At 50.3% G+C, this 13,085-nt stretch overlaps 1 protein-coding gene across 2 annotated transcripts in view; it reads left to right on the top strand.

Annotated features, from left to right (window-relative positions):
• RAD54L2 (RAD54 like 2) overlaps nucleotides 1-12,531 on the top strand; it is a 54,486-nt gene extending 41,955 nt beyond the window's left edge. For both annotated transcript variants that reach the window (XM_065407885.1, XM_065407886.1), the window contains 11 exons: nucleotides 50-301; nucleotides 2,237-2,355; nucleotides 2,676-2,794; nucleotides 3,974-4,073; nucleotides 4,282-4,487; nucleotides 5,208-5,383; nucleotides 7,330-7,526; nucleotides 8,401-8,597; nucleotides 9,667-9,756; nucleotides 11,132-11,224; nucleotides 11,540-12,531. In XM_065407885.1, coding sequence (XP_065263957.1) covers nucleotides 50-301; nucleotides 2,237-2,355; nucleotides 2,676-2,794; nucleotides 3,974-4,073; nucleotides 4,282-4,487; nucleotides 5,208-5,383; nucleotides 7,330-7,526; nucleotides 8,401-8,597; nucleotides 9,667-9,756; nucleotides 11,132-11,224; nucleotides 11,540-12,531 — 2,541 coding nt within the window. The remainder of the gene's footprint in view (nucleotides 1-49; nucleotides 302-2,236; nucleotides 2,356-2,675; nucleotides 2,795-3,973; nucleotides 4,074-4,281; nucleotides 4,488-5,207; nucleotides 5,384-7,329; nucleotides 7,527-8,400; nucleotides 8,598-9,666; nucleotides 9,757-11,131; nucleotides 11,225-11,539) is intronic.
• Nucleotides 12,532-13,085: the final 554 nt, after the last annotated feature.

Genomic DNA, 13,085 nt, shown 5'->3' with positions numbered 1-13,085 from the left:
GGGTTTGTGCTAGTGCAGTGTTACCTTTTACCTTTTCTTCATCTCTCAGATCTGGAATCACCCAGATGTGCTGTATGAGGCGCTGCAAAAAGAGAATCTGGCAAATGAGCAGGACCTGGATGTGGATGACCTTGGCACAGCTGGAACTAATTCTCGCTGTCAGCCACAGGGAATAAAAGTCAAAACAGAGACTAATGCTTTGGCATCACCAGTTGGAGAAGCTACCAACAGCAAGTTCCTTCAGGGCATTGGCTTCAACCCCTTTCAGGAGAGAGCAAATCAAGTAGTTACTTACGAGTGGGTGAGTACCAACCTCAGAGCTAGGAGTCTCATGGCTTTTTTTCAATAAACATGGGCTGAATGCTTAATTGGTCAAAGGCCCATGACCCTTTTGTCGGGGGCAGTGCACTGATTATAAATTGGAGAAAAGCAGTGGAAAAAACCCTTGCTTTTAGTTCTGGGACTTTCTCACCTGCCACAGCGTGCTTTGGAGGATAGGATTATAATTCAAAATGATCTGTACAAACTGGAGAAGTGGTCTGAAGTAAGTAGAATGAAATTCAATAAGGACAAATGCAAAGTACTCCACTTAGGAAGGAACAATCAATTGCACACATAGAAAATGGGAAATGACTGCTGAGGAAGGAGTACTGTGGAAAGGGATCTGGGGGTCATAGTGGAGCACAAGCTAAATATGAGTCAACAGTGTAACACTGTTGCAAAAAGAGCAAATATCATTCTGGGATGTATTTAGCAGGAGTCTTGTAAGCAAGACACGAGAAGTAATTCTTCAGCTCTACTCCACATTGATTAGGCCTCAACTGGAGTATTGTGTTCAGTTCTGGGCACCACATTTCAGGAAAGATATGGACAAATTGGAGAAAGTCCAGAGAAGAGCAACAAAAATGATGAAAAGTCTAGAAAATATGACCTATGAGGGAAGATTGAAAAAATTGGGTTTGTTTAGTCTGGAAAAGAGAAGTCTGAGAGGGGACATAAGTTTTCAAGTACATAACAAGTTGTTACAAGGAGGAGGGAGAAAAATTATTATTCTTAACCTCTGAGGATAGGACAAGAAGCAATGGGCTTAAATTGCAGCAAGGGAGATTTAGGTTGGACATCAGGAAAAACTTCCTAACTGTCAGGATGGTTAAGCACTGGAATAAATTGCCCAGAGGCGCTGTGTAATCTCCATCATTGGAGATTTTTAAGAGCAGGTTAGATAAACACCTGTCAGGGATGGTCTAGATAATACTTAGTCCTGCCTTGAGCGCAGGGGACTGGACTAGATGACCTCTCGAGGTCCCTTCCAGTCCTATGAGTCTATGATCTCTGCTACGAAGCTCTGTCTTGCTCTCTGTCTTGATTAGTGTGTATAAAAGGCTACTAATGGGAATTATGAGGCCACTGTACAGCTGGCACTGTGCTTTACACCTTGTTTTCATCAGACCTGGATGGTGCAGTGTCTGTGTTTTCTCACCAGCATAGCTGAGATCAGGACTTGGATGAGAATGAGATGGCTGAAACTTAAGCCGAATAAGGCAATGGTGATGCTAGTGGGCATCTTGAGGATATGGCAGAAGTGATTCCTGTTCTTGTACTCAAGAGTTTTTGTCTACCTATTGCCCAAGAAATCTGCAGTTTGAAACTCCTGGATCCTCTGTGGCTTTGGGAGTCAGCAATGGCCAAAACCACCCCTTTCATCTGGACCTACCTGGATGCTCTCTTCTTGGATCCAGACTGTGTCACAGTAATTTATTCCTCTGTCACCTTAAGACAGAGTTGTTTTAACGTGCTTCACAAGGGGCTACCTTTGAAGATCACTTGGAAGCTACAGCTGTCAGAATGCCTCCGCTAGATTCCACTGGCTGTCTTCACCTTTTATACTAGTTCTCCAGGAATTGCACTGGTTTCCTGTTCACTTCCAGATGCAATTCAGGGCATTGACTTTGTAGACTGAAGTCCTATAAGGGCACTTGGACACTGCTGTTTCCTGTGAATTGCCACAGCAGTTTTCATGCTCAAGCTAACAGTCCCCAGACTTAAATGACAGGGGTGATGCCCAGTTATTCTCAACATGAGGATGTGTGTGTCTGGAACTTGGGAGGGCTATGTGAAGATTTGGCTCTTTGTATAGGGTACATGAGCCTGGAGCCTCTTATGGAAAGTGCGTTTTATAGAACTAACCAGTGACTGAGTACCTCCCCATGTAACCGAGTCTCTTGTTTCTGGGTAGGCCAAGGACATCTTGTGTGATTACCAAACAGGAGTTTTGGAGAACTCGCCCAAGATGGTGTTACTGTTCCACCTGATTGAGGAAAGCGTGAAGCACGGAGACAAGATCTTGGTCTTCAGGTAAGAGGAAGTATCAATGGCTGCTCCTCTGAGCCCTAAGCAGTGGTGTGTTTGGAGATTAGATAGTGGTAGAATGAGACTGATGGTGTTTCCCCCAGGACAGCTGCCCACTGCTATGCAATGTTGTTTGGTCTTTCCCCATTGTTTGGTTTAATCTTTTTTGTTGTCCATTGAGTTTGTAGTCTCTTCATCCGTATAGCTGTCAGTGGTAAGGGGGTGTCCCGTGGCACCCTCAGACTGCTAGCAGGGGAAAGATGGAGTTCTGCTGTTCTAGTTACACTGTTAGGGGCTTTCCTGAGCAGAGACCTTGATTTTTGCAGCCAGAGTCTGTCCACATTGTCTGTCATTGAGGAGTTCTTGGCCAAGAGACCAATGCCCAATCCTTCAGGCTCAGATGTGCAAGGCGTTCATAACTGGGTCCGAAATCTCAACTATTACAGTGAGTACAGACTCCTCCTTCCTTCACCTGGGACCCTATTTGATCCTCTGCGGCTGGGCTAACCTCTTGATGTTGCAGCGATTTCCTCCTGTTTCTCTCCACACTTACCTGTGCTTTTCCGTGGGCGTGCAGATCTGTTTTTCTTTCTTAGCCGTTTTCAGATTGATTTGTTTGAGTTATCTTGGGTGCATGTTTTTAGTTTTGATCAGGACTGACTGATAATTTCACAGTTCCCCCTTTTCTTTTTAATGGCTCTCTGAATAGCTTAACTATCACTTCTTAAAACTTTTAAAAAAAATTTCATTCTTCCCTTGCACCACTTGGACACTTTCTAATTCTAGAATCTTTACTGCTTGTTTTGGTGATTGTGAGTTTTCCCTCCTGTTCTAGTCTTTGTCCCCTTCAGTAGCTGACTTTTGTCCCAGGGCAACAGGAGTGTTTAGGGTAGCTGGATGGACATGGTGTCCCTGAGAGCTCCTGGCAAGCATGCTAGGTGTGTATAAACTGCTCTAACTCCTCTTTTAACTCAAAGTCTGGGTGGCAGCATCTCTTCATCATGAGTGAGTTCTGCCCATGACCACAAGTATGCACTGTCCTTCTGCACTCTTCTTCTCTGATTCCTCTGCATATGCTCATGTTTGGTCCAGTGGGGTTTTGCCAGCGGCTTGCGTTGTTTTTGTGCTATCCCAGCTCAATGGGTCTATTATATACGGTACCTATTACCAATACTGGTATTTCAGGCTTTTCTGACTGGTACTGCAGACTTCTTACGTAAATGATGAGCCTCTGCGTAGGATCCCAGTGCATTACAACTGCTCGTCTTTGGTTTAGCTGTATGCATTGTAGCCCATTGTGGAACTTGGGCTATGCAATACTCCTGTTTTGCACTCATGCGATATTGCAGCTAGACACAGCCCGCGCTCCCTGGCTGACTACACTGTGTATGTTTGACTGGGGGGATGTGGGCATTGGCTGGGACAGCTGAGGGCTTGTTGTGATAAGCTGGTTCAATTGCCTGAAATGGCTGGAAGCTCTGCCCTAGCTGGATCTCTATGGAGTCTTCAGGGAAATGGCATTCTTCACAGTGCAGGCACTCTAAGAACCAGACGGGAACTGTTTTGTTTTGATGGATCCCACACTACAAAGGGTTTTTAAATACCCCTCTAATTTTCTTACCAGGACTGGATGGCAGCACTTCTGCCTCAGAAAGGGAACGATTGATTAACCAGTTCAATGACCCCAGCAACAGCTCTGTTTGGCTCTTCCTTTTGTCCACACGGTGAGTTGGCCACCTGTCTGGAACGGAGGGGTGAAAGAGTGGGTTTCATTGATGTGGTGGAGGCTGTTCAGACCAGAGAATTTTTTGTACTTGCTCTGTTTGAAAGATTTGGCTTAAGACCATACAGGATGGTAACTCCTTAAAGTATAAAAGTATTGAAGATTGGGAAGAAAAGTTATTTTGAAACTTAATTTTTGTTTTGTTTAAGAGCTGGGTGTTTGGGTGTCAACCTGATTGGAGCAAACAGAGTGGTGGTGTTTGATGCTTCTTGGAACCCGTGCCATGACGCACAAGCAGTGTGCCGGGTGTACCGCTACGGACAAAGGAAGCCATGCCACATTTACCGACTGGTTTCGGATTACACCCTGGAGAAGAAAATCTATGACCGCCAGGTCTCCAAGCAGGGGATGTCAGGTAGGCTTGAACACTTTTGCCAATACGTCATCTATCTTACTTTCCTTATACTCTGTAGTCCATGAACGGAGTATGTATGATTTTGGTGATGCTTCCTTTTGTCTGACACGCACCCACACCCATCTTGACACATATACAAAAATCAAGTCCAGGGAAATAGTACAGCCTCTTTTGTGTTATGGAGCTGAGAATGGGGATCTCAGCTGTTATCCAGAACTTTCAAATAATTTAACAGAATCTGGTGGTTGTAGTCCCTGGAAACCTGAGTCTCTGGTTAGTCACTATAAACTTTTGAGCCTTTTTCAGTGGTTCTGGCTTGTCAGTTACTCATCTTCGCCTTTGCAGCTGCCTTTTTATCACAATGTCCACATAATATTTTCAGCCTTCTGATGTGCAAGGGTGAGATGGGGAACTTCATCAACCATATTGTATGTACAGTATCTTCAGCTTCTAGGTTTGTGTATGCCATGATGTTAATGGCCCACATCACCTTGCTGTAATATATGGAAAACAAAGCATTCCCTAGGCTGATTTGTGTCAATATTCAAACACCTGCATGGTCATGTCTCAAAATGCAGTGGAATGATCCCTGTCCCTCCACAGATATTCACAGCAGGGTGCTGTGGAAAGCACAGATTAAGAGCTGGGAAATCGAGTACAGCAGAGAGCAGTAAACTGTTTCCTCCTTACTCTGAACGATGTATTCCATCCATTCTCCAGATCGTGTTGTGGATGATCTGAATCCAGTGCTGAACTTCACCCGGAGGGAGGTGGAGAACCTGCTGCACTTCGTAGAAGAGGAGTCAGATCCTGCCCAGCTGGCATTGGACGCAAACAAGATGAAGGAGTCTGTCTTACAGCTAGCCTGTCACAAATACCCTCACCTTATCACCAAGGTAAGAACAAAGATACACAATGCTGCTTCCAGATATCATTGCCAGTTAGGGATGACACTGAGCTCAATGAGTAACTGTCAGCCCCAGGAGAAAATGGAGCTGCCTGTGTTGTGATACCTTGGTTAAGATAAGAGTATTCCAAAACAATATTAGTTATAAGCGACTGTGCATTTCTCTGAGACGAGTCCATGATCAGTGTCAGGTATCAGGAAAACTGTTGTTCCAACCAAGACCTGAGGTTCATGTGCAGATTTCCTTAGGCCTTTGGTAGATACTCCTGGGGGAATTACGCACCGAATTTATGTCCCCCACAGATTTCTTTGCTTCCCTGCAGAAAAACGACTTTCTGATGGGGAAGCAAAGAGAAGTCACAAGAGCGGTCATGTGACCTTCCCCAGCAGTATGTTTTGGGTGCCCAGGGCAGCTGGCAGAGGTAAATCACTGTGGGGCAGGGGGCGGGACGGGGGAAGACCCGGCTGGTGGCTCAGCTGTTAGTCCCGGCTGGGCTGGGGAGGACAGGACTTCCTCTTCCCCTGCACAGCATCCGGGGCTGGGTCAGACGCACCCCTAGATTTCTCCCCCAGCTGCAGGAATCTCTGCAAACTCCCCTCCCTCCCCCCACCACTTCCTGCCCCCATCGCTCCTCAGCTGCAGGGGGAGGGATCACTGTACAGGGAGCTGCTCCCCCATCCGCCCGACTGCCGTGTATCCAGACCCCCTCATACCCAGACCCTCCCGCTGAGCCTCACCACCCGCACTCAGAACCCCCCTGAGGAGCCCCCTGCCGCTGGACCACCCCGATGAGCCACCCGCACCCAGATCCCCACCCCACCGAGCCCCAACCAGCTGCACCTGGATCGCCACCCCACTGTGTCCCACTCCCCCAGCATCTGCCTCCCCCATTGAGACCCCCACACCCTCTGCCAAGCTCTCTCTCTCCCACACCCAGACCTTCCCAGGCCCCACCCACTGAGCCCCAACCACCTTCACCTGGACCCCACTGCATCATTCCATTACCATTGCATCCAGAACCCCCCAACAAGCCTCTGTACATCCAGATCCCCTGCACACCTGGATTCCCCACTGAACCTCCCACACCCAGATGGCCCCACACAGAACCCTCTCAATCCACGCCTGGATCCTCCCACACTAAGCCCCTCCACACTTGGATTCTGCCAGGCTGAGCCTGCCTGGCCACACCTAGGTGCACCTCGCACAGAGGGGCAGGGCACTGGGGTGTTTCTGGGGCAGGCCCAGTCTTTGCTCTGTGTCAGGGTTGGGTGCAGCCTCACCGCTGAGTCTGTCCCCTGGGGGGAGCTGCAGAGTGATCTACCACTTCTGTGCAGCCAGTGGCCTGTGCGCTCCAGTGCCATGCTGGAGCCTCCACATTTCTTTGACAAATAAAATCTGCAGAATTTTGCAGAATTTTAAAATATTGTGCACAGAATTTTTAATTTTTTGGCGCAGAATGCCCTCAGGAGTAGGTAGAGCATCTAGGAAGAACACAGTTTGGGGTAGTTTGGTTAGGGCTGTTTGAGGAGAGGAGAAATGAAGGACTGTGTCTGCCTGTCTGTCTCTATACAGAGATTCATGGTTAAAAGGAAAGCCTGCTATGGGGCATTTAGTGCAGTAATGGAATTGCTCCATTTATATGCTGTCGTATTGCACGTGTTGTGGGTATTGTGAATAAGCATGTTCCTGTGAGTGTTCTGTGGTGAGATCATTGTGGAGTTCGTGCACAGGTTCTTTACAAGAAGTAACCATATGTGCCTATTACACTAGTTTCGAACTCTTCCTCAAGAGCCCACCCAGAATACTGCCCAGAGCCTGCCAATTGCCATGTTATCCTGCCTGGGATACAGGGAGGAATTGCTGTCATTTGGGTTCGTCTACTGCCCTCTTGTGGTATGTTGGTGTCTAAGTATGTTTATGTGCTGTGACCATAGGAGCCTTTCCAGCATGAGTCGCTGCTGATTGACCGGAAGGAGCACAAGTTGACCAAGGCAGAGAAGAAGGCAGCAAAGAAGAGCTATGAGGAAGAGAAGCGAGCATCCGTCCCCTACACCCGTCCATCCTATGCACAGTATTACCCAGCCAGTGACCAGAGCCTGACAAGCATCCCTGCCTTCAGTCAAAGGAATTGGTGGGTGCTTATTTCTTTCCATGTTCTGCTGAGGTCTTCAATCGAGGGGACAGGCAGGGGCAGGAAAAACAGCTGGGGTAGATGAAAACTAACCTGTTACCCTGGGCATTCTCACTTGGCTCCTAGGAAATGGGAATACTGAGGCTGGGTGATGCCCCCTCTCCTTCCCCTGCCAGCTCTAAATACTCATCCATGAAGAAGGGGAATGAAGCAAGGAAGGTGGGGAAAACAGCTGATTAGGGAGGAAGGCTCCCTTTGCAGCCTTGGGGGCACAGGCAGCCTTTCTCAGTGGGGAGGGAGGGGGGTGTCACTGATTGCAATGGCTGTGGCTGAGAGAATGGATTCTGCATCTCTCAGTATGGTACTATGCCCAGACAGATAGTGAAAGTGTCAAGATCTGCCCCCACACACAACCTTTCTGGCTAATATCCAGAGTCACTGTCCATCATCTGCCTTCACTCCACATGTCTCTGCCGTCGTTAAGAAAGCACCCCCAGTTTACAGATGGGGACACTGAGGTGAAGTGACTTGCCCAAGGTCAGTGACAGTCAGGAATAGAGGCTGGGAGCCCTGACTGCCAGTTCTGTGCTTTAACTCAGAGATCAAACTCCCTGCCATATAGCAATTCGCTCTCTCTCAGTGATCCTGGAGCAGTGAGATTCCTACTGCCTCTCTCCAAAACCGGGAGCAGAGCCAAAGAGTTTCAGGGCTTTGCATTTTGGGTTTTTCTGCCTCCACGAGCAATTTCCTCTGTGCAGAGCCTCACGATTGCCCATGTGAACGGCTGAGAATGGTGGAACCAAATACAATTGGGACTCTTCCTCCAAAAGAACATAACTCAGTTTGATACTTTCCTTTTCCCTCTTCCCACTAGGCGACCAGTCTTCAAGGGCGAGGACAAGCCAGTGGCAAGCGTCCGCCCTGTTCAGTCCACCCCCATTCCTATGATGCCTCGGCATGTCCCGTTGGGTGGCGTGGGATCGGCATCTGGTTCCAACCCTGCTGTCAGCTTCCCCATCAACTATCTGCAGCGAGCTGGTGTCCTTGTTCAGAAGATTGTCACCACAACAGGTCAGTCGTTTCTTTGGAACCAAGTCCCCCTGAGAACACAGCTGGTTGAGACAGAGTCCTGGGATCCAGAGATGGAAGACAAGCAGTCCATCCCTTGGGGATAGAACAGTGTCCCAGACAGCCATGGCGTCTCATCTGTGGCCTAAGGAGCCGGCTGAGCCCCTTGAGGGGGATTGTGTCAAGAAGAAAAGTGTCTGATTATGAATTGAAATGTGTCCCTTGAAGCATGTGCTGTGGTTTTAAAACTGAAGTGCTGGAATAAGATCCATTAGTGCAGACCGGAGGCAAGAGGAGTGCTGCTTCCCCTGCAGCAGCTTGGCTGGGAGCTGTCTGTTCTCTACTGCAGTGCTCAACACCTCCCCTGCCGCATGGCAAGGGACGGAGGAGAGAGTAACTCTGGCTGTTCTAGTGCCTGACTCTGATTCTCTGTCCTGGCCCCAGCATAGGTTAGAGCAGTGCTATAACAGTGGCTAGGGACCATACACCAGCTGAGGACAGCCAGAGTGCGGTGGGCTCCAGACACTCCCTTTCCCTACCCCTCTCTAACCTTTGCCTACCAGGGAGAGAGGCATAGGAGCCAGCTATGCCAGCTCCGCCTGTTATGGATTCTCCCATACCTGGAGAATCCCCAGCAGCAGGTTTTGCACCACAGGTGTGAAAAGGGAGTAAAACAGGGCAGTGAATCTGCCCCAAAATACTGATTGGGGCTCCCTGATCTCTTTGCAGTTTGCAGGCTAAACATATTTCAAAAGCCAGGCGTGCTGCACTGTGGTACCCCTTCCAGTGCTCTGCCCAGTCCTATTTCTATGTTTTATTTGATGGGGCTTGTGTACTGGGACAACATGCCTTTCATTTCTCCTGATCCCGACTCCTTCCTGGGCTCTCAGTCCCAAGGGATTCCACTTCTGCTTCCTATGCCTTCTGTGTTTCTCATAATGAAACCCTGATCTCATTTGTAGCAGAATTTATTGAGGAAGCTAGCTGGGTGGTGAGGGAATTTAGCCCTGGATTTCTCCCACTCTTTTTGAGCCCATAATGTAACTTCTCAAATGCTGGCTTTCTCCACCAGATATTGTGATTCCAGGCACAAACACATCCACCGATGTGCAGGCGAGAATCAGTGCTGGTGAGAGCATCCACATAATTCGGGGGACTAAAGGTAAATCCCTGTCTTGGGGAAGAAGTAACCGCTCATCTCCTGGCCCTGATACGCTAGAATCCCCCCAAATTCCTGTTTCCAGTGCTCTGCTGGCAAGATGCATTTACTAAACAGGCTTCTTCAAAGCTGGAAGAGTCAGAAAAACCAGAGGCCTTACTTGTGGGTTTAACCATGATGGGGAGATGAAGGGGACCAGGCCACTGATATTGTCATTTCCTGCCAGTGCCCCAAAGGGGGAATGGTCTGCCATCCTTCCCTTCTGAAGAGGATGGAAGCAATTTCAAGCTCCAGGGTTGCCCATCTCCTTATGTTGACACACAATCTTCTATCATGTTTTGGGGATGAATAGTTCTTGACCTACTAGACCGTTGCAACCAATGGAGAAGTTGCAACTAACAGAGTCCCAGGTCAGGCTGTAAGGAGATGTGGCGGCGCATTCTCCCTTCCAGTGGAGTCCGTCTTGTCACCTTTCAAGAGTATTGCAAGCTCTAGCTCTTTCCACAAGCCTTCTCCCAACAACGGTGGAGCAGCTGGCCAGGCATCGTTTCTCAGAGATGGGGCAGGGCTTGGCCTGTTTGCAGTGCTGTAACACTGGAGAGGTGATCGGTTAGGGCCCTGGGGACAGGGACCGTATGTTTCAGTTATTTGAACAGAGCCTAGTTGAGTGCCATTGAAATACACCGACAGCACTGCATAAGGGAAAATGGAACCAGAGTCATTGCCACTGGCAGAGATGATGACCTGAAAATGTGTTTGACTCTCCTGGGGGAGAAAAGGGAGCACGGGAAGGGGATTCGGGTCCTGCAGCAATTCAGCGGAGAGCCACGTGTGTGTGTAACCCTGGGGCAGAGGGAAGCAGAGGGAGGGATTTTTCAGGGACAGACTGGAGACAGGCTCTAAAGAAGAGAACCAGTGTGCACCTGAGTGCAGGGGCACTCCAGCACTGAGAGTGTTCAAGAACACAGTCCCTGGCTGCCCTTGTCACTAGCCAAGGTGCAACCCTAGGAGCTGCTGCATCCTGGTTTTACAGTCTGCTCTGTTTTAGGTAAATGGCATGTGGGCTGCAGGCTCCTGGAATGTTGCCAGCACAGCCCCCAGCTGGGCACAGTTTGGGTGCCTCTGGCCTGTCTGAAATGGACCTGTAGGCCTCTGACACTGGCACAGCACTGTGACACCAGCATTGCCCCATGGCAGTGCTCACCGACGTGGAGAGAGAGATCAAGTGTTTGGGGATTAGGGGCTGGTGTGTCTTCTCTGCTGCCCTTTTCTCTCCCTGCCTGCCAGTTCTGCAGCTTTTCCCTGGGGCAGGCAGTCAGCAGCTGGGCATGGAGCTGTTCCTGTGTCTGACCCGTTGCTTCCTCCCTGTCTGTTTCAGGGACATACATCCGCACCAGCGATGGGCGGATTTTTGCTATCCGGACCACTGGGAAGCCGAAGGGCAGTGAAGACCGTCGAACAGCTGCCTCAGGTAGGGGCCGAAGATCCTTACACGGGATACACGCCCTGAGTGCTCTCCTCCGTTGGGTTTCTGTGGGGGGTGTTTCACCGCACTGTCTTCCCCAGGGCTGTATTTAGGGGACTTGCTTTACATCCCTGCCCAAGAGCTTCCTCTCTTCTCACTTCTTTAAATTCCACATTTTTTCTCCTCCCTGGCTGATTCCATGGCAGCCCCCTCCCCGCCCCCCGCATCCCACGCCGACTCTATTCAGTCCCGCCCTCCTCTCTTTTCCCAGCGCCTGGATGTTTCTCTGTCTCACCCACTCCATCTCCTTGTCGCCTCCAGGCTCTCAGGGTCCGTCTCTGGAATCCACAAGCAATGGCAGACACAGTGCCTCGTCGCCCAAGCTCCCTAACACAGAGGAGCTCACTCGGCCCATTTCCCCTGACAGCCCGGAGATCATCAGCGAACTGCAGCAGTATGCCGAGGCAGCCGCTGCCCGGGAGTCTCGCCACAACTCCCCCAGCACTAACACTGTGCACGGACACCCTGCCCGGACAGACAACGCGGCCACCTTAGCAGCCCGGGGAGCTGAGCAGCGATTGGGCCTCCATTGCTTGGCTCCGTCGGTTTCTTCAGCCCTGCCAGCCACGAGCCAACATGTCGATGGTCACTCAGTGCTGGACTTACGGGGCAACAAGCGCAAGTCGACCTCGCCCTCTGTCCCGGAGGAACCAGCCCGTCGGCAGCAGAAAAAGCGCCACCTGCCAACGTCTGTTCAGTCGTACGAACACGGGTACCCAGTCTCTGGTGGGTTCACCATGCCCCCTGTTTCTTTAAACCACAACCTAACCCATCCATTTGCCCCCCAAGCAGGAAACTCCTTGTACATGAGCAGTGGCTCATCCTACTACCAGCTGCCCAATTTACTACCAGACCCTCAGCTGGTGTTCCCTGTGACTACTGACCCTCTGCTGACAGCCGGCACCGCCAGCTCCTCTGCTGCTACCTCAGCCACCGCCAGCGTCCCCTCGTTCATGCTAAACCCCTCTATGACGGGGATGCTGCCCAGCTACTCACTTCCCTTCACGCAGTCACTCCTGCCTGAGCCCAGGATGTTTGCTCCTTTCCCAGCCCCAGTTTTGCCTAGCAGCCTTCCCAGGAGCATGGCGTCTGCCTACCCTGGCTACATGTCCCCTCATTCGGGCTACCCGGCCGGGGGCCTCCTGCGGTCCCAGGTGCCTCAGTTTGAATCCCAGGAGGCCTCAGAGGTGGGATGCAGCTCCAATGATGACGAGGACAAAGACGACGATGTAATAGAGATCACAGGGAAATAATGGGCCCAGTTCCTGTTAGATCTCAGCTTAGCCAGGAGGCAAAAGTTTCAGGACCTCTCTGGAGTCAGGATTTCACCTCTGGGCTATGGCAGCAGGGCTGGAGGAGGAGACGTTTTTAGATGTCAAGGATCTGCATTGTATTGGGGAGGGAGGGTGGGGAGAACAAAACCTGAACGGACTTGCAAGGTTGGGGGGCAGCAATGCAAACCATAGGAGTGCCTCCCTTGCTTCCTCTCCTGCATTGTCCGTGTGTCTGTCTGTGTTGTCCGAAAGGGAGCCTTGATGTTGCGATTCAGTGCCCCTTCTCAGGCCTGGAGACACTGGGTTGATCTCTGTGTTTTTGAAGAGCTCCCTCTCGCGCGAACTGCCTTATCTGTGAACTTTTCTCGCTCAAGGAGGCACGGGCTGGGGGTGTGCCCCAGGAGAGGGTCTCGATGAAGAGCATTTTTAATTGGGGTTGGGGAGGAGCAGGCTATATGTCGTGTGTGTAGGAGGGGAGGGCAAAGGGTGGGGGGGGGGGTCAATGTGAAAACCGATTTGTCTTTCATCCTCTT

The sequence above is a fragment of the Emys orbicularis genome, chromosome 7, assembly GCF_028017835.1.
Source record: "Emys orbicularis isolate rEmyOrb1 chromosome 7, rEmyOrb1.hap1, whole genome shotgun sequence".
Taxonomy (NCBI): Eukaryota; Metazoa; Chordata; order Testudines; family Emydidae; genus Emys; species Emys orbicularis.
The sequence above is the reverse complement of the archived record's forward strand: the minus strand, read 5'-3'. Positions and strand labels throughout refer to the sequence as shown.